General features: G+C 37.2%; 1 protein-coding gene across 5 annotated transcripts in view; it reads left to right on the top strand.

Annotated features, from left to right (window-relative positions):
- PIGN (phosphatidylinositol glycan anchor biosynthesis class N) overlaps positions 1-27694 on the top strand; it is a 102375-nt gene that overhangs the window by 56951 nt on the left and 17730 nt on the right. For all 5 annotated transcript variants that reach the window (XR_003530039.1, XR_003530040.1, XR_003530041.1 and 2 more), the window contains exons 13-23: positions 2074-2152; positions 4277-4459; positions 7716-7852; positions 8902-9001; positions 9122-9214; positions 10612-10703; positions 12418-12511; positions 18467-18575; positions 22365-22467; positions 24925-25027; positions 27186-27272. Coding sequence is in view for 2 of the 5 variants with exons in the window: in XM_027657483.1 (XP_027513284.1) it covers positions 2074-2152; positions 4277-4459; positions 7716-7852; positions 8902-9001; positions 9122-9214; positions 10612-10703; positions 12418-12511; positions 18467-18575; positions 22365-22467; positions 24925-25027; positions 27186-27272 (1180 nt within the window). In the remaining 3 variants the exon portion in view is untranslated. The remainder of the gene's footprint in view (positions 1-2073; positions 2153-4276; positions 4460-7715; positions 7853-8901; positions 9002-9121; positions 9215-10611; positions 10704-12417; positions 12512-18466; positions 18576-22364; positions 22468-24924; positions 25028-27185; positions 27273-27694) is intronic.

Here is a 27694-nt window from a genome sequence, read left to right as displayed (position 1 = left end):
AGACTATTGTTCATTAATAATATAATGATTCATTGAGAGTAAAAAGATAATAAGGGGGTTATAGCTAAATGACTAAAGATATAAAGTAAAATGCAATTTTGCTTTATAAGTTTGCATCGAATATGACAAGGATAAAATTCACAGAAAATAATATGTGTAAGACAATAAAAATTAGACAGGGAACATAGGAACATCTTGGATGTATTTAAGTCCTGAATAAAGTTCCTGAATATTTATTCCAGATTTTCTTTTAAATCCTTACCTAAAAACTGTCTTTTTTTTTTCTCTCCTATTAATCTCCACACATGGTGAAAAGTCCCACCTCCGTTTGGTGTTTTGCCCCCTTTCCCCTACCAAACAACTTGGCAAAATTTGAGGGCCACAAATTTCCTTGAGGCAGTATTTGGATCTGGTTTGCCTACTTTAAGAATTGATTCCAACTGTAGCCCTCAGGCTGTGGAGCTGTAATGTTGGCTTCCATTGGGGCATGTCATGAAGGTGCAGAAACAACCAATATTCACTTTGCTATTTTTCAACTCTGGTTTCTAAAATCCTCTGTTCTATCCCCAAAGTTAAGGTGATCAAACTCTTACCATCACTTTGTCATCATCTTTTCCTCCCTTTTTCATTTTCCATGGGACCTCTTTCTTCCTACTTGTTTATAGATACCACCCTTCAATTCTTTTCTAGATTGAAAAGAGACAAACTTTTTTTAATACAGTTATTTACTCTTCTCAATAGTAAAATTCATTGCTGCTCCTATTATCCAGTGTTTTGGAAGATTCCTGCACAATACTACTGTGCTCTGAACTTGAGGAGAGAGCATCAAAATATACTAGGATGTTATTAATTATAACAATTCAGGTTGTTCAGGCACAGAATACTTGTAATATATTTCATGGCTCAAAAGGTGGTATGTATGTATTGATTACATATCAACTGGTGCTGGGCTATAGGCAAAAGAGGTTCACAAGTGTTTGGGAGCTGCAGGAATGAGCATTTCCATGCAGCAACTGTGTAAGATCAAAACCTGCCCCTGTGGTTCAGCTGAGTGGGGGTGACCCAGGTCTGGTCCTGATTTGGCACTACCTGAAACATGAAGTTCGTGGTCGTGTATGCGGCATGTGAAGGAGCTTGTGCGAGGGAGGGAGATGTGCAGCTGGGCCATCGCGTGCTGGGGGTGCTGGGGAGGTGGTGCTGTGCCACGGTGATGTTGTGGAAAGTGTGCAAAACTGCTGTATGTGTTCATCGGCTGTCAGAAAGCTGTGACCCAGGATAGTTTGCCTGTGGTGGCCTAGAGCGACAGTGATTGTGCTTTGGCTTGTAACTTACCCTGGGCAACCCTGGGATCCTCCAGCCTGCTCCTGTTCTTAACTTGGAAAGAAAATGGTATAGGAGAAACTGGTCCTTCCCCTTTCCTTTGGTGGAATTTGGTTGACTGGCTTGTTTGTCCTTGTTGCTACTTTCTGTAGCGGAGGAATTGTAGCAATTACTTAGGTTGATGATCAAATCCATTAAAATCAAAGAGATTTTTATCACTGACTTCAGTGTAGCCAGGTGACTGTGTTATCCCCTGCTCTTGGGACTCTGCTAATAGCTCCATGTGTAACAGGAGACAAGCTCATAACTTTTCAAAGAGAAGATTGTTATGCATCATCTACTGTTAGTGTGGAACCTGAGCAAATCATCCTATGCTGTCAGGCTTACAAACTACCTACAACCATCTTTAAATCAGTTAAATTGCTTAATTCTTGGATGTGCCATGCTTCTTGTCCAGGGCAATGGTCAGTAATAATGCACAAGGGAGATAATTTTTAGCAGTATTAGATGGGATAAGCTACATAAAAGAAATGTCTCTTAATGCAAAAATCTTGAGACAGGTTAAACAGAAGCCATATTGACATGTGTGAAGATAAATGTAGAGGAATAGATTAGTCTCAATTACCTATTTACCTCTAATGAAGTTGAGAATATTTTCGTTATGTTTCATTCCAGAGTAATTTTTTTATTGCAAAATTTTTTTTCTGCTCATGAAAAGAAGAAATGTTAATATCTCTTTATATTGTTGTACAGACCACTTTCTGAATCTGAACAAATAAACTTTTTAAAGAAAATAAGATTATATATTCAGCAGCAGAAGTACAATGAAGCGGTAAGTCTGTTTTTTGGTATATATAAATATTTAGATTTGTTTAAGTTGAAATGAACTGAGAAATAAAACTCTTTTATCTCCTATGATGCATGTCTCATTAACACAAAAAAAATTTCATTTTAAGTCTCAAAAACTTTGCATTTGGATACCAGTTCTGATCACTAATACTGACTTGCTGTATTTTTTTCCTCATACTTCTTAAACTATTACCATTCCATAGTATTCTGACACACTATATGTTTTTATTTTTGGCTGTATAAAAGGGTAAATTGAGAGAGAAACTGAAGAATGTAATTCATGTTCACACTTCTTAGACTACCAGTTGCATGAAAAAAAAGTGATATTTTACTCCATCGTAGGTCTTGGGGTTTTTTTTGTTCTTTTACCTGAACCAGCTGTTCTTGGTTTTAATTTCACATTTTCAGTTTTTCAGACTGGGAGCCATGTATGAAATCATGCTTTCCAGTTCCAGTATTAATTTCCTAAGCATTTGCTACTACTCACTGTTTGACAGGGTACTTGATGTGTGCAGTTCACCAGTGCTTGTATTCTGATGTTAACAGAAATAATTTGTAGAGTTAAATGATACCAAGAAGTCTTTCATTGTAACACGTTTAGTTTGGTCATTGACTTCTGTGTTAAAAAGTAAGTGAAAAAATTGAATATATAAGATTGCATTTAACCTGCCAGATGCATGGAAGAATAATTCCATTATGTATTAGGGTTCAGTTCTTTTTTCCTAATATGATTCTCAGGGCAATAAATTACTATTTTATGCACAGGACAGCTAAATCTATTTTATACCTTATGCCTTTTTATTTACTTTGTTGCAAATTGGAAACAGTTCAGTTTAAATAAATGGATCTATTTTGCTGTGGGAGCAGGTTTTCTTTTTGGTTTCCTAATACTTCTACTTGGCTGTCATGTTTACTTGTAGGAGACATTTTGTACCTTTCAGGAGTAGAACCTGCGATTTTGTGTTGTTGGTTATATGTAAGTTTTACCCCTTACTCACTTGAATGCCCCAGGTGTTCAAGTTCACTCTTAATCACTGGCACATGAGACTTGCACTTGTGCCCTGGTTGTCCTTAGCATCCTGTATTGCAATGTGGGAAGGTCAGTGCATTACCAGAAACTGGGATGTGGATGATTCTTTGCCTCAACTCTGTAGCTTTTTGCATTGCAAATATACAGTCATAATTGTATCCTCTAGAATGGTGTCATTTGGGGTGAATTTGCCCATTGACAGACTTGTGATCTCTTCAGTTGTGGCCATACCTTTTTCTGTTGATTGTTGTTGTTAAGTCCCAGCTGAATACCTGCACATATAAAGAAGCATCATCATGTGTGTTCAACTTCTTATTCTACTCCTCCTTACAGATCTTTTAACCACTAGGGAATCCTCTGTGACCACAAATAACAGAGATGAGCTTCCCATCTTTGGGTAAATAAGAGGAGTCAACACATCTGAATGACACTCATGCTGGGAAAACCCATTGTTTTTATCAGGATGTCTCCCCATTGGAGATACTGAGTAAGGGGGCCTGTAATTAGAGTAGATACAACCCTTCTTGTGTCCAAATGATTTACGTCCTGAGAGCCCCAAGCAGCTGATTTGTGAATGAAGCTGGGACTCCAGTGTAGTCTCTGAACCCCAGGAAGGAGGTGTTTCAGGCTGTGGAGAGTGACCATGTTTCAGCTGCATCCATAATCTTCCTCCTGCGTAAGTGTGCCTTCAGAAGCACATGACTGCTTTTCAAGGGACTAACTTATTGTGGAATATATATAGTCAAATGCTTATGGGGAAACCAAGTGACATGCTTGGTAGTAGGTGGTGTTCAAGGTGTGCTGTCTGTGTAGCTTTCACCATCTAACTACTGTCATGGCCAGGGAGGATGGCTAAGGAGCCAAGCAATGGCTGATTTTATGTCCAACAGGAGTCCAAAGCAGTGTGTACTCCAACACCTGCTGCTGGGCAAAACACTGTACCTGAGTGTGGAGAGGACATGAGTGCCAAGAGTGCTGGAGCTGCCTGAGCTCCAGTTGCTGTCAATTAGGTTGATCTGTGGAATGGGGAACTTACACTGTTATAAACTGTTGCTTATATGTTTGGTCCACCTCCAGGTATCCTTGTGCAAAACCCTGATTAACCTTGCTTTGGAAGGCTTATCTTATTACCATACTTATGATAGATTATTCCTGGGTCTAAGTATTGCAATGAGTTTTGTGGGCTGGACGACTTACGTGATTTTGGTGATTATCAAGACCCATACCAATTTGACCAAGACTGTTCCAACTAATAATAAGGTAGGTTGAAAACATGTAATTATTTTTTTCTATCAGTTTTCAGCATTATATGTGTGCTCAGTGACTCTATGTGGGACAAACTACACACCTTACGCTTCTTTTGACTTCATGTGTAAAGTGGCAAGCTGTTGAGTTTTCCAGCTGCTGTAATCCTCTGTAGTGTTATTGTTTGGTCCATTTATTAGGATCACTACTCCTAAGCCATGTGAGTCTGAATATGCAATACTGTGCTTCCTCAGTTTCTTCCTTCCTACGGGTTTGCATTTTACTAGATGCTAACACAACTGTAAGCAAACATAGTGGTTTAAAACTGGTAAAGGATCTGTCTTGAATCAGGAGCCAATTTGCAACAATAATTTTAGTAAAGTCAGCATTCTGTTGTACTCTTTTGGAAGAATGGTCTTCCAGTTTGATTTTTGTTCTTTACTGTAAAAAAAATTTGCATGTAAATTATGGTTATTCCTGTCCTCTTTGGCAATTTTAAATCAGTTTTCAGAAACTGTGCAATAGAGTCATGGCATTTTTAAAATATATAACCCATTTTAATAAGTGAGTTGTGGTTTCACAGAGCATCCTGCTCTCTTGCTCTTTATGATTTACAAGGGTGCAGCAGAAGAGATCAAAGATGAAGGAAGGTCTTTTTGATGAGGTTATTATGGTTTGATTTTTCACAAAGTAGAAAATCATAGGAAATTAATTTACTTTCAGCCATTCATCAGGAAAAAAGATACTTCAAAAAGGTGAACAGGCAAAAAACTGGCATTTCACTAGAGAAGGATTAAAGCCCTCAATGGGGAAGGGAAATTCTCCCAAACTTCAAGAATTTGTTTCAGAATAAAAGGAATTGTTTCATTTGGTAAGGTAAATGAGAATGAGCACTCAATATCTTTACTGCCTTCAACACATTACTCTGAGAAAATTCCTATCATTCTATCTTGAGGTTTCTACTACTGGCTGAAATGAGATAGCCTTGGCCTTTAATGAAAATGATCAAACAAAATTAAAATGGAAAATATTAATAAGTGCTGCACGGCATGATTTAGGTTTTCTTTCATCAAATAACTGAGAGGAAATAATCTGAGATGCATGTTATGTTAGATATGAACAAAATGATTACAATAAATAGACCTGAGGATCAGGCATATTAATAACTACATTAAGGAAAGTTTTGCATTTTTAGTTTTACATAGATTTTCATTTGGTATATTGATTTTATTTGTGGAAGGCATATTTTATGCTAGTAACACTAGCAGGAAAAAAAATAGGCTTCTTAGTTCTTTGTCTATAGAATTTCTCTTTCTTCAGTTTTCTGGAGAAACCTTTTTTAATGTACCTAAATACTGAACCACAGTGTAAGGCTAACGCTTCATATATGGAAGTTATTTGGTTTATAGCTCATATTGGAGCTACTTAAAGAATTTTGCTGAGAAACTAATCTACTATTGACAAAGGGTCTCCTGCAAAGCACAACCTTATAAAATCAAGGAGCCTCTGAATAATGAAATTGTATATCCTGTATATATCATCTTTAAAAGTTTTTAGTTTCCTATGCTGCGTATGAAAGAAACTTTTTTTCTTTTAGTGTAGTGTGCTGTTTTGCTTAGCAAGAAGCATAACCTTTTGATCTATTTTAAACATCCACAGAAAATGCAAATCTGGTTTCCATTTTCAATGCATGACTGACTCTATTGTACTCTATAATATTTATATCGCTATATGGACTAAAATGTTGATTGTATGTGTTTACTCATTCAGTGATAAATTATATTGTGTGCCTGTCATGTATACATATTCATTCTGTCTGTATGTCAGCAAATGTAAAATTTAAAACTCATAAAGCAAAATTGCACTGTTAGCTTTCCATAAGACATATCTTTTCTTAATTTAATGGAATATCTTAGGAGAAATTCTATTTTAAAAATCATTTAGAACTTGCATTTACTGTCAGTTTAGATCAAGGCAGTTGTATGTCACAGGGAGGGGGTGTTAGAAAAGATATTAATCCGTCTATGTGAACTGCTAATTGATTTTTCTTTTCAGCATATTTAACTTGGTTGTGTGTCTGTCTACATAACTCTTCAAAGAAACTAGCATTTCTGTAGAAAAAAAGAGTGTCTTTGTCATTACCTGCACAGTACACTAAGACTGCTCAGTCACTAAATCTGTCTTTGCTATATCAAGTTGCATTATGTACAGACAAAATTGTTTATTTAAAACTCGTACATAATCTTCCCTTACCACTAATTCTTCTGATATCTGAATGTCCCTGAATAAGGAAGAGCAGCTCAATGACCAGATAAAAGGCAGATGCAGTGTGACTTTTTAATGCTCATCTTTGCACAAACAAGAGATTGCTGCTGTCTGATGATCGAGAACTGACCTACCTATCTTAGATAACCCATTTTAAAAATTTCCTTTCTCTTTTTGATGTTCCTCCTTACAGTGCTCTCGATCTGAGAATGTATTTCTTTGAGTACATAACGTTCTGACCCCACATCTAATTTATTTTTTTTAAGAAAAACCCAAAGCAGGAGTTTCAAGTTAGGATTAAGTATATTAACAGTTGTAGCTATGCTACCTTTCAGTGCTGTGCAGTGCTAGTCCACTGTTGTATTTTAAAATTGTGGGTTCTTTGAGTAAGGCAGTTTCTCCTGTGGAAGGTTGGTCACAAGCCTCCTTCAGTAGCTGTTCCTGGATCCTGAATAGTTGTGGGGTTTTACGGTAGGAGTTAATACTTTGTATTTTAATTTAATTAGTTCTCTTAACAAATGTCTCAAGTAGGAGAAATAAACATCCTGATGGAATTTTCATTAAACACTTTGACCGTAATGCTATGAACTTGAACTCCAAAGGCTGAACTCCAAGTCTGTTTTTAGAATCTAAACTTGAGAGTTCTTTTTTCCAAGACCCTTAGCATCTCTGACCGCAGATGGATTTCAAGTCTCCATGGAACATAAATAACATTGCATATATTTGGCTTCCAGTTTGTACAGATTTGCTTTTCCTGTGCAGATTTTACTGGAGGACCTTATGAAGAGATGTATTTAGAATTAGATCTTCAAACCCTGCTGTTGGTTGGGTTTTTAATCTGGCTGACAACTTTGTTCAGAGTTGTGTACATAGCCACATGACAGCTTGTGTGGCCGTGTTAAAATAACATTTGTTTTACTATGTAACTAAAAAATGGCAAATCGTGTGTAGTTTAAAATATATTATTGCTGTTTCAAGAATGTTTGTCCAACCATTTGTTTTTCAGAGATCTACTGTTCTCTTCTATGGTTTTGCCTTTGCTGGAATGATAATAGCTTTTTTCCTGTTGATTCAAACATGTCCTTGGACATACTATGTATACTGCCTCTTGCCAGTACCAGTATGGTATGCAGTTGTGAAAGAGTAAGTAAAGAATGCAATTTATGATTACTGTTTTACAAGACCAGGTCTGGGCTCCCTTATTGTTGAGAGTTGAATTTTTCCCATAACTTTGGAAAAAAAGTTAGATACAGTTCTATTAAACTTCGTGAAATGTTTCCTAAGCCATTCCAAAGGACTCTGGTTTATATTTCAGTTGACATCGAGTAGTTTCCAAACTGACTGATACAGCTGCCAATTCTAGAAGATGCCTTTTCTATTATAAAAAATAAATTAAAGTATTTCCAAGACAAAATGTTTTTAGTATTCTTGTAACTCTAGTAAAAGAGTGCTAAAATCTTGGACAAATACCTGTAGCAGCTGAGTTGTTTTGTAAAATGGGACTGGTTGTTCCATTCCTTCAGTAATTTTGAAATAGTCTGATCCTGCAAAGTGTCAAGTGTGCTGAACTCCAGCTGCTCTTGGAGAACCTGTACCAGTCATGTTGAGGAATGTGCTCCCATATTGAAACAAATTTGTCTTCTTTGGGTCTCCTTTTACTCCAAACCCAAAAATACTTGTTACCTTCTGATTCTGATTACTTTCCTGATCTACTGGCAATTTGTAGATACCACTTCAGTATTATTCAGAGAAAATGAGACCAACTGCAGTTAGATAATGAGCTGTCTCATAAAACACTGGAAAAGCTAACAGGGAATTTTTTTTCTCTCTCTAAACCTTCTGAATGTTTCATCAGTTATGACAGACATTAAGCAAAACATAACCAAAAATATTCATAAACTCAGAGTCAATTTGGATGGAGAATAATCTGAAGCTTGTCCAAATACTGGCAAAGATGTGCCAGAAACGGGAGAAAAAGAGCAGGAGGGTTTTATTTTTGATTTTCTACCAACTAAAGCTGGACAGAAGGATCCTCTGGCCATCACCCACTCCGTTTCTAAACAGCAGGCATGACCAACAATATCTGTAACTTCTTTTGTGCTCTGCCCCCTTCCTTGCCCTTCAAAGGTAAAATTTATGTTATTTCTGTTTTTTAAAAAATAAATATTATCTTGTTCCATCATTTTTAACAGAATTCCTGTTATTCAAGATCTGGCCACAAATGTCTTGTCACTTCGTATTGGTCAGTCTATAGGATTCCTCTTGGTTTGTATACTGGGAATTGAAATACTAGTAAGTATTTTATCCATAGGTATCAACAGGGTATCTCATTTCTAGCATTCTAACTCTTTGAGAAATGAATGTCTTTGATTTTCAGTCTTCTGTTGGATTTTTTTTTTCTTTTTTAATTAGGTCTTCAGCTTTTTCTACCGCTCTGCACTTACTGTTGGTCTTCTTGTTTTTGCTTGCTGGCCAGTGATCACACAGCTCTGGGTTCAAGCAAAGGTACTGTATTGCTTTGCTTAAGCAGAGCATTTTAAGCTGTGAACAGCTGAATTACATCTTAGGATGCTGGACCTGGTCTCTTTGAAATGCTGCTTTGGAATCCTGTTCAATTTATGCTCTTATTCTGATCCTGTCATGAGCAGCATGTAGCAAAGCAAGGAAATTTAATATGATCTGGAGAGGTCTGAAATACAACATAGATAATAAGACTGCTTAAGAATTTTGGGGTAGCTATGAATTAGCTATCAGTTTTCTGTTGTTAATAACAAAAAAATGCTTGACTTAATCATATGAAGTGCACATCATTTATCAAACTGTCACAATAACAATAATGTTGACATGTGCAATTGGTCACCATTCAAGTAATATGATCATTTATTAAAAAAAGAAAAAAAATTGAGGATAACTGAAAAACGCTTGTCAATTCATCATTGTGTGTAGTCAGCTGGCGCATATTGTTCCTCACAGCCATCTTTCTGTACTGTTTTTCCCAGCAAAAAAGCTCCATTTTTGTAGATATGAATATGAAGTGTCACAATCTTTAATTTAAGATATTTAATTTGATTTAATTTCTTCCATTAGTTTATTCAAACATCTCTTTTTTCATGGAATACCTAAAACCTAGGGTTCTGGGGTGAAAAAAAAAGGAGTCAAGTTGCTAAGTCTTGTTCTGCAGGCACTGTCGAAGTGCAGGCTTGTATTTGTTTACTTACAATTTTTGTTATAGTTGAGTAATCAAGTAACTTGTCTTAAAGTTGGGTATGCACGAAGATGTTTTGCAGCACTGAAATTTCCTTTCAGGAATGCCAGTTTGACTTCAGCTTGAAAACTTTAAATGATATAGCTCTTAATGTTTTTATTTAACTAAAATACCTGGGATAATGGTTTGAGTTTTTTTCCTCCTGGCAAAGGGTTTAGAGAACTGCTTAGGTGATTATAGTGGTTAAATCAAATGGCACACAGATTCAAAGACTGGAAAATGTTACCATATTCTCAGAGTATTCTCTCTCAATGCTGATTAGTTAACTGCTGCAGTCTTCTGAGGACATTAGTTTTATGTCTTTCTTCTGTTAGATCACTCATCAGATTTCTGGCTCTGCAATGTGTGTGAAGGCCACACTTTGAGAAAGTGCTTACAAGTGTAAACTTAGCTTAATTATCATTGTCTTTGATGGGATTTTGACAGCTGTGTAAATGAGATTCTTTTCTGTATTAAATTGAAGTGCTGTAATATCAGTGATCCCTTTTTTAGTTAATTTTACTCTTGAGAGATGCAGGGGTTTTTGCTCGTGGGAGATGCAAGTAGCCATTAGTAGTTCACTGAATATTTCTTTATGATTAGACCTTTGTCTGTTCACATGATCTCCAAAAAATCCCATTTGTCTTTCTTTTTTTAGACAAGAGCATTGATCTGGACTCTTCTGTGTGTGCTCCTTGCAATATTTCCATTAATGCCTGTTGTAGGAAGAGAACCAAACATTCCTCTGGTGTAAGAATCTCATTTTGTTCTTTAAACTTTTTATTTCCCTCTTTGATATTCAAAATTGAGGCTGTCTTTTGATATGTGTGAGGAATTGTATTATTGAAAGCTGTCTGAGACAGGCATTGAAATTCAGAATTTAAATAACATGATTATAGAGACCTCTGTTACTCACCAATGTGAATGAGAATAGACTTTTAATTCTTTTGCCACATCCATTTGGTCTTTGTGTTAATCTGTAATTTCTTGTCAAGGGAAACATTTCTCACAACACAAAAGTTGCACATTTTACATGAAAATAAAGGTCATCATTAAAGGAGGAGCTTCACTGGGGTGCAAACCTGGTAAATAGCGCTGACGTGAATAAGAACATTTGGTCAAAAGCAATTTATTTTTCATACCATCTTTCTGAATTTGTCCATCTAATTTTGAATAATCTATGTTTGAACAACACTCTCTACCTAATGAGATATTCAGGGAAATAGAACAAACAGGATGGGCAGAGCTCTCTTCTTCCTCAGTGTCTCCTTTGTCTCTTCTTTTTCCACTTCTACTTCTCTGTTTGGAGTTTTCCTTTATGGTGTTGCTTGTCTGATTTTTAGCAGTTGTTGATTTACATTTTCTTCTAGCGCATCTCTGTCATCTCTCCTTCTCCTCTTGTGAGCTACTCTTTGATCATACAAGCCCTCTCTCATATCTGGATGCAATCCAGGTGGTTGGCCTGAAGGGTTAGGCTTGTGGTGTCATTGTATTTACTGTCGATAGAGACTTGAATTGAATGGACTGCAATGGCTCCTGCTGTCTGCAGAAGATACTGTGCCCCACCAGAGCCAGGGTGCCTGATCCTCAGTGAAATATGGGATCTGAGCAGTAATATATGATTGCAGGTAGAATTATGAGCCCAGATATTTCCAAGATTATTGACATTCTGCCTAATTTTTTTTGCTGTGTTTTAAATCCATCTGTTGAAAACCCTTCTTAGTCTCTATCCTTGGGCACATTACAAATATTCAAGACAGATTTGCTTTGGCTGTATTACAGCCTCTCAGCTGTATATACACATATATGTATTTCTGCTGGTCCAAACTGAGGTTTTTCTATTCTTTAGAACATTTGTGCACAGCTTAGAATCAGAATAGAATTAAATTACCTTCAGATCTTCCTCCCTGACATTTCTCTATATTCGCCTTGCCCAGGCTTTCTATTTTTTCTTCTAATGAAACATTGCACCTCTAAAACACTTTGTGCTTGTCTGAATCTTTTCAAGGGAGTTTTGAAGCTGAAAAAGCTTGAAGCAACAATTAAAAATATATGTATATGTGACACTTCTAGATGTTGAAGACAAGTTGATGCTGGGAGAGAAAACACAGGAGGGAGAAATCAGAGTGGCAGTGAGAAACAGGTGCATCTGCTCTTGAGCAGCGGCACTATATGTCAGGTTAGAGCTTCTCAGTACATTAATAAAACTTGTATGGTAGGAACAGGGAGCTCCTGACTCAGCTCAGTCATAAAAAAGAAGTATATAGGAGGTGGAAGCAAGGTCAAATGATCCAGTAGGAACCTAGAGACACTGAGTATGCAGGATAGTTTAGGAAAGCCAAAGCTCTCTTGGGGTTGAATCTGGTGTGGAAAGTAAAGTGCAACAAGACAGCGTACAGCAGCAAAAAAAAGACTTTTGATTATATTTGCTGGAATTTTATTGTTCTTTTGTTTACTTTTGCAGAATAGCAGCTGGTTTGCTGACCCTCTTGATCTCTTGCTTCTCATTGACAAAGAAGTACAGAAATAATGAAGATCTGAAAGTATATTTTTATCAGGTCAGTTGCTACTTTTCGGTAATTCTCAAATTTTTACATGCAAATTTTTACTTACTTTCTAAGAACATGTTCCTATCAAGGCCACAAATTTCAAGAAGAAAGTTATTGTTTCTAAGAGTTTCCCCCTTGACTATTTCAAGAGAACCATGTGCACATGTGTAAGTACCATCATACTGTGTTCCCAAAAGCCCATCCTGTGTATATTTATATTGATTGATATATAGATGTGTGTACATATTTTGATGTTTTGCTTGGAGAGTTTGAGAGTTTGTCCTGTCTTTGGTCTGTGTACATAAGTTCTAGTGACCTTTGCAGTAGTTGCATGTGCACACTAAGGACAGGCTTACTGGTTCAGGGGGCTGAACCAGTTCCAGTTTTTTGCTGCAGAATAAGTGTGAGACTGATACTAAGCTGGCTTTCCATTGGTTAAGTCTTTCAGATGAAAGATAAGATTTTTATTTCTTTATAGCTTCATTAAATAAGTAGATATTTTTCAGAGTAGCTGCTAATTAAGTTCTAGAGAGCTTTAACATTCTAATAATAGCTTTACATGCCCGCTGTCCTCTTTTTTTTTTTTTTTCCTTTTCTACTCATTACAAGATAATGGTTTTATTTCAGGACCAGCTTTATTAGTTATGACTTTGTGTGTCCTGGAGTTTCTTATTGAGCTAAGCTATGCATTCATTATATCAGTGATTTAGGTATAGAGCTCAAATTGGTTGAAAGGAGGAGTAATGAAGCAGTAATGAATAGTTAAAATGCCTTTACCTGAGCATGAAGGCATGTAAAATGTGGCAGTGTTTTCTCTGAACTTTCACAGCTTACATGTAGAAAAAATGTGTCAGTTCTTTTCCTAAGCATTTAGAACATATATTTCCAGTATAGAATCGGCAATGGATTTCTCACCGAAGTGCCTGAAAACAGCTTACACTGGATGAAGGAGTGAGGGAGCAGCTGGTTGGGCAGCTAGCTAATTCAACTCAGCACACAACTGCTGCAACATCTCATGTGGTGTAACTTTGTGGGGGAGCTCAAAAGTTAAGATGATGAAGAAATAGATCTGTAGTAAAAAAGTAATGCCAGAGTACTCTTGGGCAAACTTAGAGAATCAGGAAATTCACTCACAGAGGCCTGAGGTACTTAAGTAGATGAAAATGTTCCACCTTCTTGTTCAGAAAGTAATGTCTTAATTTTTCTCCCAACATTTAATAAGATCATAAAGTTCCTCAAATTGCCCCTTAATTGGAAGATACTCTACAACAGTGACATCTAATTACTAGTCTCTATTAGACTTTTGTTTCAGCACCTTACTTGGGAATGGAAAACATGGGATCCACCATTCACACTTTGGGTAAGGAAAGGATTGAGAGGTGAGATTATTCAGACGTAGAGGGGGAAAAGGACATTACAGAGGCATTATACATGTTTCTAAATAAATACCTTGTTTTGAGGTTAGGTTGCATTTAGTTGCTTTGAAACATACAGGAATATGAAAGGAAAATGCTTGTCAGAATTTAAGTATTTCTAGGCAACAGAATTCCTTCATTCTCCTTGTATGTTTTCCTTTGAGTTGGACTTCTCAGTGGGAACAGGAAGGGGTAATTTTTAAAATGCTTGTTTAGCGCATTTGGAAATCCCGAGTTTTGATTTAAAACTCCCAGACAGTTTTAAGAGTGAGATGAGTCCCCTAGTCAAAGGAAGCATACCTATTTTGCAGTGATAGACAGTAATCAGGGCACTGACATGCATGTCCGTAAGTGCACTCAATCAGGTTCCTGCTTTGCATCTGTCAAGGGGTTTTGTAAAAGTAGGTTTTGCAGCTCTCCCACAGGTGGTGTTTGGAGGCAGTCATTGAAGGTTATGCTTTCCTCTCATAATATTGTTCCTTCCTAGAGAGGAAACTAAGATTGTTTCTTTGATGTTTCTTCATTTTGGGGAATGAGAAGATAGATGAATTCGCTGTAGGTCTTTCTTCTCTGTGTTCCACTTTTTTCCAATTATTGACTGAAGTAGAAGATGCAGTGTCCCTTACTCCTATGGTTTTTCTTGGGGATTTCCTTAACTGCTCTGCTAACACCTTTTATAGGTTCAGCTCTGACTAAAAGCCTTTGAATTACACAGTGGAAAAGGAATAGCTGGAGAGTCTAGCTGGTTTTGTGGGATTTTTTTCCATTTAGCAAAATGGAAGTTCTATTGATCTGGCCAAACTTTTTTGCTACTTTGATCAGGATCCCATGACTTCTTTTTGACTTTGTCTTTGGTGTTGTTTTTTTTTTTTGTTTGGTTTGGTTTGGTTTTTGTTTGGTTGGTTTTTGTTTTGTTTTGTTTTTTTAAATAATTTTTCTCTTTGTTTTGGTGATGTCTGTGCAAGAATCCTCTTTTAAATCTTTCATTTTACCTCACCTCAGTTTTTTGCATCTGCTGATTTGGGATGAGATACACTTTCTTGCAAGAAATAAGATAATATTTCATAACGGCTCAAGTAGTTCCTATTTGCCTGAGTTGTTCTTCACAAATTATTTTGGAATTACATCTGAATAAAGACACTTCCCTTTTCAGTTCTCTTCCTATTTCAATCACACAAAGAAAGGGATTCAGCATAGCCTAGGCTTTTTGTCATGCTTATGATGAACTTTTTCTCTTCTGAAGAAAACTTTGTTCTTTTTTGTCCAAGTGAGCTTCCTTTTTCATCTGGAAATTAGCCTGTAGTGAAAATATCATGCCTTGTGAGGAACAAAGCTTGTTCCATTACAGTAATTGCTCTACTTTTGGTCAAAAAGAAACCTGAGCTGGCAGATACCATCAGAGTAGGCGAAAAACCTGCCAGTTTGTGGGTAGTCCTTCATAGAAAAGGTAATTCCCTCTGATGTGGTCCTGAACTGTGTTATTTTTGTGTTGGTTTCTCCATGGATGGGACAAAGTGTACACCTTAACAAACACCTGTATGAATCTAAGAGGCCACTTACAAGCTGTTCATTTATTCACTGTTTTTTGTGCATACACACTGTAGATTTTCAACATGGGTGTTAGCCTTAAAGTAACAAAAAAGTCTTAGACAACAAAACAGCATGATCAAAAAGATTTTTCATTAAAACTATCTAAATGTGTAAATAAAGACATTTTTAAAGTAAAAATACAAGCTTGAGTGACTTCATGGGGTTATATTTACATTTCTGTTACAAAAACTTCAGTTATGTTTAGACCTAATTTTGAAGTTTTGATACGTGTCACTGCTGGAGGTAGAAGGTACTAGTTACACCCTCACCGTTTTTGAGAACTACCAGGAGTTTTTCAGCTTTTTTGAGATCATTAAAGAGGGAATAACATTTTTTTACTGAATTTTGTTTGCTCTGGCAAGAAATTGCCTTTCGATTAATTATCCTTCTGTCTTCTAGTGAAGTGGGTGTCGGTCTCTTCTCCCGAGTAACAAGTGATAGGACAAGAGGAAACGGCCTCAAGTCGCACCATGGGAGATTTAGATTGAATATTAGGAAAAAAATTGCTCACAGAAACGGTTGTCAGGCATTGGAACAGGCTACCTGGGGAAGTGGAGGAGTCTCCATCCCTGGAGGTATTTAAAAGAGATGTAAATGTGGCACTTAGGGACACAGTTTAGTGGTGGAGTTGGCAGTGCTGTTAGTTGGGCTCACTGATTTAAACCTAAGCTAATGTAAACAATTCTTTGATTCTGTGATCTCTGAGAGGTCACTAAGGCTTCAGCAATGATGAAAACAGGAGTCATTCATAATCCATCAGTAGACTGCTGCAGTGCTACTGTACAACTTAATCTTTTTGTTGGAGAGAGCACCAGTTTCTCTCTGCCAGCAGTTTCATAGGTAATGTCCAGTTTTTGCTGCACTACTGAAAACACTGCTGTTTCCATTGCTTGATAATGTCGGGCCAAGTTATTATTCCTAGGAGGCTTGAACTTCATGTGTGTCCAAGGTGATCAGTTTATTAGTTTTCTCCTCTAAATTAGAATTATAGAATCATTTTGGTTGGAAAAAGCCTGTAAAATTGAGTCCAACCATTAACCTAGTGCTGCCAAGATCACCGCTAAACCATGTCCCTAAGTACAACATATACACATCTTTTGAATAGGAAGAGAAGTAAACAGAAGGAATCCATGTCATATTGTTGGAACCAGGGGAAGGAAGGATCTTTTCAACCCACCTTGTACCCAGCTAATGATGCTGGTTCTTCTACCATTACGCCTGTGGGTTGTTTCCATTATATATGCTTAGGAAAACTCCCAGACGGAGCTGCTGGTGGTATCGGGACTGCAGGTGTCATCCTTGGTTTCCCCATTCTAGCTGTGACCTACGGATGAGTGTGTCTCAGAGACCTGCTCTTAAGCTGTTCAAAAAAAATCTCTGAGCTTCAGAGAAGGTTGTGAAGGATGAATGAAGACAGTTTCTTAGCTGTTTCTTAGCTGTTTCTTAGCTGTTTCTTAGCTGTTTCCATCTCCATGTTGCTTCTACTCTGTTCAACAGAGATGTTGGTAAAAGCCAAGAACAGTTTGAACATTATTTAAACTGTGAACACAGGATTCTTAAAAGCAGATGCAGAGCCCTTCCATGGACACTGGTATAGATCTTGTAGCAGTACACTGTGTTTACTAATGTGCCCAGGTCATCACAAGTCTTCCAAGGCACAAGATATGTTATGGGACATGACACAAAGTGAGTGCAAAGTGACTGCACCAGTGTCTAGGGGGATAGCAGAGGAATTACCAGAGCTCATGACACTAAAAGAACTTGAAAAGATGTATCAAAGGCCTGAATACAGCAAAAGTATCCAAAATTAACATCAGAGGTCTAAAGAGTCCAATTCCCTGTGCTTTTGGATGCCTACTGTTTTGACCTTGGTTATTGATGTCACAGAGAAATACAAGGTACGTGTTCTTGTGGCCTCAAATTAAATAGAAGCAGCAGATATTGAGCACCTGTGAGACTGGCCAAAAATGAATGCTGACTGCTAAGTGTATGCTCTGGGCTGATACCTAGGTATCACCTCGTCTAGAAGAAAAATAGCAACTATTCATGCGGCAAAAAGTGATGGATGCGAACACTGGGTAGTTACTGCACACTGAAAAAGCCACAACAGCAATTACATCTTGTAGTGCAGTTTTAAAGCACATGTTTGTGAAGTACTGTGCATGCTTGATTTGCCTTTTAGTGGAACTGCAGAGTTGTGAATAAATAGGAGTAATTGAAAACTTGGCTCAAGCATTTTCTTGCATAATTGTCACCTTTCAAAAGTAACTGACTCATGAGGTAATTTTCCTAAGGTTTTTTGCATGTACTTGGTGACTGAATGGTGTCTCTTGAATTAGTCAAGGAAAAAACCCTCTTCAGCTTCCCTGCTTCTCCAAGGCACAGGGCTCTGCTTGGCTCAAACAATTTAATTGGAGGGGGGGAAAAAAGCTTCTTTCCATCCCTTAATCCAGTCTCTTCTGCTGCTGCTTTTCTTCTTACTGGAGCAGTTTTGGCCATGCAAAGCTCTTGCCTTAAGTACCCTTCCCCTTTGCCCTGTACCTGATACTGCAGCAGAGCCAGAGGTTCTGCTTGTTCTTGGTGGTGGTTGTTTGAGGACAAGTGCACCTTTAAAAGCTGGGGGCATATGTTTTCTGTGGTTTGCATGAGTGTTTAAGTAGTTACTCTTGACAAAGAACATGTCATGTCAAATCAGTGATCCAGGGTCCTTGTGTATGCGGTTTTAAAGTAGCACAAATAAATAATAATAAGCATACTAATAAAAAACTAGAAGGAAATTTTAAAAAGTTTGTAATTGTAAATTATAAAGAGTTAGAAATTCTTAACACTACGTATCAGACTTCCTGTTCTTAAGGTGATCCAGAAGAGGTGTTTATGCAACTCTAAAGCATATTTACGTATTTAGTATGGGATGGAAGAGATCCATACATTAATTTTGTGTTTCATTTCTTCTTTCTAGATGTTGAGTATTGCTCTTTCAACATATGTTGTGAGCAGTACCCATGACAGCCTTAAGAACAAACTGGGATTGCCTGTATTGAATCAAATTATTAGCTGGATGATTCTAGGTAAGAAAATCTTCCCTCTCAAACTTCTATCTGACAGTTTGCAGAGTCTAGTGTTGGATGGGGGATGATGTTGCTTTTTCATTACCATTTTACTTTCCTTTATTTGACTCCCAATAGTTCCTCTGTTGTGTTTGCTTTCCTAAGTGAGTTTTTTTGAAGAATGTGTTAGTCTTCTAAAATATTACTCCTTTGTATGTTTGTGATAAAATGCAAATACCTTTGATTTACAAGTAGCTTTATCTTTTGAGTATACAGAATATCTTGAAGACCCCTTCTAGAGATGCAATGGTATAAATTCCCTTTTTATTTCACTTGGAGCATAAGCATATTTTCATTTGGAGATAAGGGTGATCTGAGATGTTCTGCAAGCAATCCAGTTAAGCATAGGGAAATGAGGAAAGATTGTTGTTGTATTTCAAGGCAAACTTGAAGTTGCAGCTGATGGGAGAGACCCTTGGAGTGTGGAAGTGGTTTTGAGAGCTGCCTTGAAAAATACCTGTGAAATAATGATGCTAGTGTATGATTGATATCTGTTAGAGCCTAGTTATTAAAGAAAAAAGCAACTCACAAGTCCATGGATTGTTCACCTCTCCAATGAAAATCTTACTATGATTAAACAGAGCAAATGTAATTGTCACTGGGGTTGTGGAATACAGTAAAGCAATATCTTTCATATTTCAACTATAAAATAGTTTCTGTAGGGCTCCAGTAGAAAATGCTAAGCATAGTTTATCCTGAGTGATCTGAAATATGGGATTTGTTTTAGAGCTAAACGTATCCCATGCACAGTTTGATAGCAGCTCTTTGCTAGAAGTCAAGATCAGGAATTTAAACATAACTAAAGAATTATGACCCACGTTGTCTAGTTGCTGGATGTCTTGTACGTTCCTGTACTGGTGACATTGTTTTAACTTAAGCAGATCTTGTCAGTTTTAGCAATCCTGCTTCTGTTCAAGCAAACGGATTCAAGATTAATTCCAGTGATTGTGATCAGTGTGTGTATGGGCAATGCTTCCTTAGTAGTGTGGTTTTCTTTGGAGCATTTTCCTTTCCATCATGCTTTCCTAACCCTTTGTAGCCTGCTAAGCTAAATGGGGATCTCTGTGTGGATGAATTCCTTGCAGTTGTAAAGTCAATGAAATCAATGAAGTCCTGCTTGGCTTACTGGAGCAGGAATTGAGCATAAAGGTTATATTTCTCTCCTGTGTAAGGATGAAAGAAGGAACATTTTTCATCTAAGAGATGATTCAGTCAGAGAGGTTTGGAGTTATGAGAAAAAAGTATATTAGAAATTCTCTTTGCTGTGGGTGATGATAAAAATAAAACTTAACAGTAAAGTAAACTGTAGGTACCAAACAGTCTACTTGCTGCCGCAGTAGTATTGAATATTTTAGCAAAGTCTTTCATACTGGAAGTAATATTTCTAACTGAATATGATATACAAGGTAGGAGCTTTGTGTACTTGCTGAAATTGCTTTCCATAATTAAACACAGAAGTAAGCAGGTAAAACACTAAGCCATCCAACATGTCCTCAACACTCCTCTTGGAGAGAAGTGCCTTGACATTGCCATAACAACTAGCACCTGCCTTGTTCCTAGTGTGTACCACAAATTAAGGTACCAAGAATTAAGGTACCAAAGTCAAGTGTAGCTTTTCCAAGGTTGATGGTATTACAGGTGGTCAAACTCCTCTTCATCTTTTTGCTTACTTGTGGAAGAATAGCACTGTTACTTACTGAACTCTGATTTTGCAACTCTCTGTGTATTTATAGAACCAGAAACACAGTTGTCAGTATTTATTCATAACACTACTGATATTATTATCATGTCAGTATGATAATAAGACTTTTTGCCCCCTTCCCAGCTATTAGTTCTGATTAATATGAAGCTTATTTTGTTTAAATTTTAACTTAGATCTAAAATCAATTATTTTTAAGAAAGAGCGGTATTTGGAGAATCAGGCAAATGATTCATGATAGGTGGGTTTCTGCAGATCTGTGTCCAACTGGCTTTAGCTGTTACACCATATGATTCATGTAGTGTATGTTAACCACTAACACAGAGGTAGAACAGTAAGGTATAAAGTTAATCCAGCTGCTACCCATGTTCTTCAGAACCATCTTTGTATTAGCAATATTTCTAAATTTATATTATATCTTAAAATTTTCATCAGTGGAAAACCTGTATGTCTTTTTCTGGTTAATATCTGATGTGTCACATCAGAGACGGAAGGGAAAGGCTAATTATCACCTACCAGCCACTCATCTGTTCTCATCTGTGATTGCACTCAGAGAGTGTTGCACATCTGATATGTTGAGTGTCATTCACAGATGCCAGTTGCCATGCTGAATTTACTTCCGGCTGTTCTGACTTGCAGTGAGGTCCCTGGAGTTCCTCCTTGAGTCAGGCCTTCTGGAGCATCCTTGAAGTCACTTATTCTGTAATTGTGGCAGTGGCCAAGGCTGAAAGCCAGGAAATAAAACATACTGACCCACAGGATTTAGAAACTGCCTCATTTCTCTTTTATTGATTTGTTTACTGTAAATACTCATGTATACTATGATTATAATAGTAAGGGAACACTTTCCATATATTATAGTTTTATTCTGTTCCTTAGAGTGGTTATTAATTATGGCTTACTGTTGATGAAGTCTTTGAATGATTCAATAATGTGAGGGTACTATACTGCAATGAAGAATCACATGAATGTTATTTGTCAGCATACTTCCTTATAAACATACAATTTTCATATGAAAAAAGATCACGTTTAAAGATTAAATCACAGCAATGCTTTTCCTTCTCCCTTTCCTTAAAGCACTGGCCACTTTTCCTCTGTTTTTCTTCCTCTTTACTTGCTGTTGCAGTATCCCATTTCCTCTCTTCCCAATTGTCCTCACCTCCTGCAAACTGTTGGTCCCTGTTCTGACCTGCAGAGGTTTCCCAGCTAGAGGAGTCTCTTTAAGGGCAGCACGGACTCTGCTAACAAGTGTTGACTGGGCAGCTGAGCCATGGGCTGCACTAAGGAGTGACATGCTACTCTTAAGACCTCACATCTGCATTAGAGAAATGCATTATAAGTTGAAGGCAAGAGGTGTGAATCAGGACAGATATGTCCCTTGTAGGTCTTTAAATAGTCCTGTTTTAAAACTTTCAAGTAGAGAAGCTAATAAGTTGATGGTTTCTGTATCTTTATTACCAGTATTTTCAGTTGCATCTCAGAATTTGGCAGGTTTCCTAATCTAATTACGAAGAATAGAAGGCCAGATTGGATGGGGCTCTGAGCAACCTGGTCTAGTGGAAGGTGTCCCTGCCCATGGGGGGTTGGAACTAGATGATTTTTAAAGTCCTTTACAACCCAAGCTCTTCTATGACTCTAATCCAATGGAGCAGTGGCTCTGTCAGTGCAGTTTTCAAGCTGCCAGAAGTCCTCAGGCCATGGTAAGGGGCTCTCAGAGGAGTATTAAACAGTCAAGTTTGACTGGTTTTTAGGGTAATGCTTCTGCATTTTCTTACGGACCTATTAATATCAGTTCATGAGAATTATAAAGGCTGTGAGGTAGAAAGACAGGGAATTAAAATTAGAGAGAACTAAAATTACTTTTGATAAATCTGAAGTGTTCCAAACATTGTTTTTTCTTTAGCTAAAGTGACTTCTGAAAATAGAGGATCATATATGACCTGTATTGAATTTCTGTACATGAAATGTCAAGATTTGAAGAATATTACTTTGCTACCAAGGAGGAAATGTTCTGCATGTTGTGACTGACAGATCTCTTCTTATCGTTGCAGTTTCTTCCCCAGTGTTGCTGTTACTGAGCCCCACGTTTCTCTTTCAGCGACTGTTCAGCATATTGCTCTCCCTGATGTCCACCTACCTGCTCCTCAGCACAGGGTACTTCATTCTCACTCTGTTTGGATTGGTTTTATATATAAAATCCAGGGCTGTATGTGAAGCTGCTTCATCTCATGCACAGTTCTGTTAGAGGTGTAACGTTTGCTTCCAGCTGTAGTCTCACCATTTATCTCCTTGTTTAGTTTACTAAATAAAATTTCAGGGGAACTTCCACATTCCTGCTTGTGTTATAAACACTAGTTTGTTGACATTCCTTTCAACTAGACAAAGCAGTGGCTAGAAGGATATGTATTCAAACCATCTTGCAGTAAAATAAGAAAGTCTGGTTTAGTTTATGTCCTTTGTTGTTTTGACATGTGCTTTTCTGCTTGCAAACAAAAGGAAATAGCTTCTCTCCTGGCTGCTCAGCACTGGTGTCTAGTTATGGCTTAAATGATGTGGGACAGGAAACAGGTAGTCCCAAAATGAGGGAAAATTTTATTCTGAGAGATTTTTGTGGAAATAATTTTTTTTCAAAGGGATGCTTGTTCCCATAAAGACTAGGTTTTGCTTCTTTTTGGATAAAAGTCAACTCCTCTGATGTTTTAAATGAAGAAAACACTATGTCAGCCCACCCTTTCTTTTCTTTCCTTTCAGACTTGGTAGCTCTTAAGAGCATAATTAATGGGGAGTATAGGAACCATTCTTTCCGCTTTCCCTCCCACTTGTCCTCTGGATTTAATTACACTGGAAAATTAAGTGGAATTAAATATCTTGCAGCAGACATTTTGCAATAGCTGCCTCCTGTGGATACTCTCATTTTGGTTGAAGCATCTCTTTTTTTCTTTTATCTTCTGCCTCCCCTTCCTCCCACTTCCCCATTAAGATTTTGATCCTAATGTTACTCCTGACTGCACACACATTCTTACACTCAGCTTCTTAGCCTATGGTGGCTACTGGATAAAGCATGAATGTTGTTCCCTCTGAAGCTGGCAATTGCCCTCTTTGTATTTTAGCCCTACACCAGACCACGTAAACATTGACAGTTCTGACAGTTCTCTGCTGTCTTCCTACAATGTCCAAATAGACCAAAAAATTTTGGAATAAGTTTTAAGAAAGAAAACAAAAGCCAAAGTACTTGGTGCCAAAAGTATCCAGTGTTTCTCTCCTCAGGGTACTCTTATACCATGTATGATAACCCAGAACGTTGTCTGGGTAATTACAGCACCTCTCTAGGTGCAGTTAGTGGAAGTATTGAAGCCAGCTGAAGAGCATGGTTACATACAGCCAGTTGTCACTGACTCAGGTGACGGCATTTAATTTGTAGGCATTATGAGGATTGTAGGTACTTCTGTTTACTGACAACCCAGCTGTTGTTGTCTTCATGTTTAACATCTTGTCATTCTGGTAATTAAAACAGAAATATCTATTCAGAATTTTTTGTTCCAGCTTGAAACTGCTTTGTAGCTGTACTAGTGGGGAGCCCAACAGGAAAAATACTAAGATTAACTGCGATGATTTTCTTATTTTCAGACAAACAAGTGTGTGTCTAAGGAGGAAAAAAATTAAAAGGAAAACATTTACAATCTTGTCAGTATTATTATCATAGTCAGTGTTACTATTACAATTTTATCCTCAAAGAAAAAATTGAGATGTACCATGAAGTTCAACAGAGATGTAGAGGGCAAGGAGAAACTAAATATTATCTGATTACAATTTACACCACTATGTTATCTGTGGGTTTTAATGTCTCACGTAAGTGCACTCATACTTTGCTATTTGAGTGCTGTAGGAGCCAGAAGTACTCCTCTGAGATTGAGAGTGTAGCTAGAACAGCTTAGTGGCCATGGTTATAGTGTGACTTGGGGCTGCTATTGTGAAGGATTGGTATATAGTGCTATAGTGGTATATTTCAGTTCAGTGAAATGTAATGCTCTTTTTAGTAGACAGATACTTCTTTCCTTGCAACCTCTCTCCTCAACAGAACACTGTCTTTTAGCATACAGATGCCTCTCTCCTCTCTCAGAACTAAACTGAGATCACCAGAATGAGTTTGTGTGATTAGGTCCTAAAGAGATGCAATTTAGAGTTGCTGTCTAAATTGGACTGTAACCCCTCAGTTCCAAGTAGCTCTTGTTACAAAATTTTCCATTTTGCAGAAAATGAATGTCAAATGTGATTCTTTTTCTTCAGCTTCTTTTTAACTTTATTCCAGTTTTGTTAGAATTAAAAAGGGTGCTCATACAATGTTGTGGCAGCCATCAAATAAGAAAATGGGTGCAAAACACAACAAAGCTGAAGCAACCTCTGTTTCTCATACTTTTACTGTTTAATTACTGTATGGCCTTAAAATTCAACCAACCAACTGTGGGTACTCAGAAATGGGGAGAGAAGGGAGAGAGTACCACTAGGTCTTGGTATAGTCTTTATGTGAGGAAAAAAGAAAATAAATATGTCAGCATTTGATGTTTAGTTGTTAGTGACTGCATTTACTATGATTATTATGTTACTCTTCAGATATGAAGCTCTTTTTCCACTGGTGCTATTTGGTTTGATGTTTGTGTGGATAAATATGGAGCAAGAAGCACTGCAGTGCTATGGTCTTTCACTCAAACCAAAGGTAAGAGCTCTTGAGAGATATATCATGTTAAGTAACAGCTTTATCTTTTTTTATTTTCTTTTGAGAATGAAATAAATATTCTGAGTGGTTTTCAGACAGCAAAACTTTGCATTTCTTTAAGTTTGGGAAGCCCTTATCAACTGTTTCATGGACTAGGAATGTGACCTTGTAAGGAAGATTTGTACTTTATGTTATTGAAAATATTGCACATCAGAGCCATTTCTAGGAATGCAGGAAGACAGTTTGACTTAGTAAGACATAGTGGTATGTTTTGTAGGCTACAAAGCTCTGTTCATCAAGTATAGTGCTAATTCAGCACAAGGTACAGTAACTCTTTAGAGTAAGTACAATGTGACTGTACTTTTTTTATTCTGGTTGCAGAGTCACGAGTGAGAGGCTGAAAAAAAATAATTTGATTTCTGAGAAGACACATAAGAAATAATAGAAATCTTCATTTGACTTTGTCCTACTCTTTGTTCAGGGATTTTTCTAAACAGATTTTTCTCTGTTTAGACAAACAAGGAGCTGGAGACTAGCCTGGAACTAGCACCTTCTCAGATTTGCTTGGAGAGGGAGTTTTGTAATCAGTGCAACTTCTTTCACCTTAAAACTCAATATATTGTCAACAATTTGCAAAGCCCATGCTGCTCATGCTGCAACTTAACTCTTAGGTTAGATCAAGGGTTTAACAAACTGTGGCTGTACCATTGTTTTGGTTAGATCCATGTGCTTGTTGCAGTTGTTTGGGTCCTTGGAGCCAGATAGGTGTGCAGCAGAGCTCTCTCCCACTCCTCCCAAATGAGCCCTCCTTGGTGCAGGTCACAGACAACCTGGTTACAGATGTGTGGGAGTGGCCAGAGTCACTCAAAGAGAAGTGTTGTTACGCATCTTTCCTTCCTTTTGCAGCTCATGATAATCAGGGAGATTAGAAGATTATTTTGTGATTGAAATCTGAGCCAAGTCAGTCATCGGAGTGAACCTGACACATACTGTGTTTTTGTAGTGCTCTTACAGGGAAGACAGTTTTGAAATTTGAGAGAGAGCAGGTTTTACCAACTCAAGGCTGAATATCAGAAATAAAAACAGGAATCACTTTTTATTTATGCTACATTTAGCTAGGATGATGATTGTGTGTTTTGTGGCATCTTAAGTGATAGAGATGGAATGTGAATGTAAAAATATACATTTAGCATGATGCCATGATTGCAACTAAAGGTGTTTGGCATCTGTGGGATGTACTTTCTCTTCCATTCTTGAACCCCACTCTTTTGCATCTTGTAAAAAGACATCTGTGATATTGGTCTGGTGTTCTCTTTGTTGTAAAATAAAATTCTATTAAAACAGTATTAAACAGTGATGAATGCTTTATTAATCAAATGTAAATGAAAAGAACATAGGTATGCTGTAATTTTTTATGTTATCACTTCCTGTATGTCAACATTCACTTAAAACTTTTGGTTTCAAGTGAAAGGAACAAAAATGCTTCCCCGTGCTTCATGTTTTAGGTTAGAAAAAATCATCAGCCTGTTAATGTATGCTGCAAAGTAAATCTTGTATTAGAGAATCTGGCTCAGTTCTCTGATGATGTGAGATTATTTTTAATTAAAATGTTGTCCGTGTTGAATGCCTATTACTTGATTTTTTTCTTTTCCCTAGTGAAAAGCAGTTCACTGACCTCTTAAATTCCATGAAGATAACTTCTCTTCAGGTCAAATGATATTGTGCTGAGAACTGAGTAAAGGAGATCGAGAATATTTTAGTATTTTCGTTCACAAAAGAAGTCAAATGAGGATAATTGCAACCTTTTATTTCTGTAGGTCTTTATCTACATGCTCATGTGAGCAGTGGAAGTGTGTGTGTGTAGGAGGAATATTTATGATGATAAGTCTAAAGGATAGAAGTTCATTTTTAGTGTAGATAACAGCGGAAGCTCCACTGTTCATTTGATCATCTCACTTGTACAGTCTTTCTGGCAGATTCATTAATTCATTAGGGTATAATGAAAATATGGGAAAGGTTTTCAGTCCTCATTATAATACTCTAATAACAGATGATAGGGAAGTAGGTTTCCTTCTCATTCATTTCAGTAAAAATATGGTGGCTCTATCAAAGTCCATTAGTTGATATTCAGTATTGATTTCTTCTGCTCTCTTTCCAGCTTGCTGTTTTCGACTTCGCCTATGCTGTGGATATAACTCAGTTTCGAGAGCTCCACCTAGATGATGTCCGGAGGTCCTTCTTCTTTGTATCCTTTTGCTGGTTGCTGCATTCTAGGGAAAAGATGGATTTGTTTCAAAAAGACCTGTAATCAAAATCTGTAGCCTGGTACTCATTGGAAACAGAAGCTGGTAAAGATGATTTGACCCGTATTGCTCAAAAGGCAATGATCTTGTACATTATGCTTTTTCATCAAGTAGTTAAAAATGCACTGTTTTGGAATCTGGTTCCTTGCCCACTTATAACCATTACACCTGAGGTAAACTTTCTTCTAAGGAATTCTGTTTTCAGTTTGCTTTTGTTTTATTACATTTTGACCAGAGGGAACTCATTCACCTTCACGAATCAGTTGAAAAAGGTGATATTAAAGTTATTCTCATTTTTAGAGTATGGCAGTGCGTTAGGAAGCAAATGTTAGGAAGCAGGCATGAGCCATGGCCAAGCAGATGA

The sequence above is a fragment of the Corapipo altera genome, unplaced genomic scaffold (assembly GCF_003945725.1).
Source record: "Corapipo altera isolate COAL_440 unplaced genomic scaffold, ASM394572v1 66, whole genome shotgun sequence".
Classification (NCBI taxonomy): Eukaryota; Metazoa; Chordata; class Aves; order Passeriformes; family Pipridae; genus Corapipo; species Corapipo altera.
The sequence above is the reverse complement of the archived record's forward strand: the minus strand, read 5'-3'. Positions and strand labels throughout refer to the sequence as shown.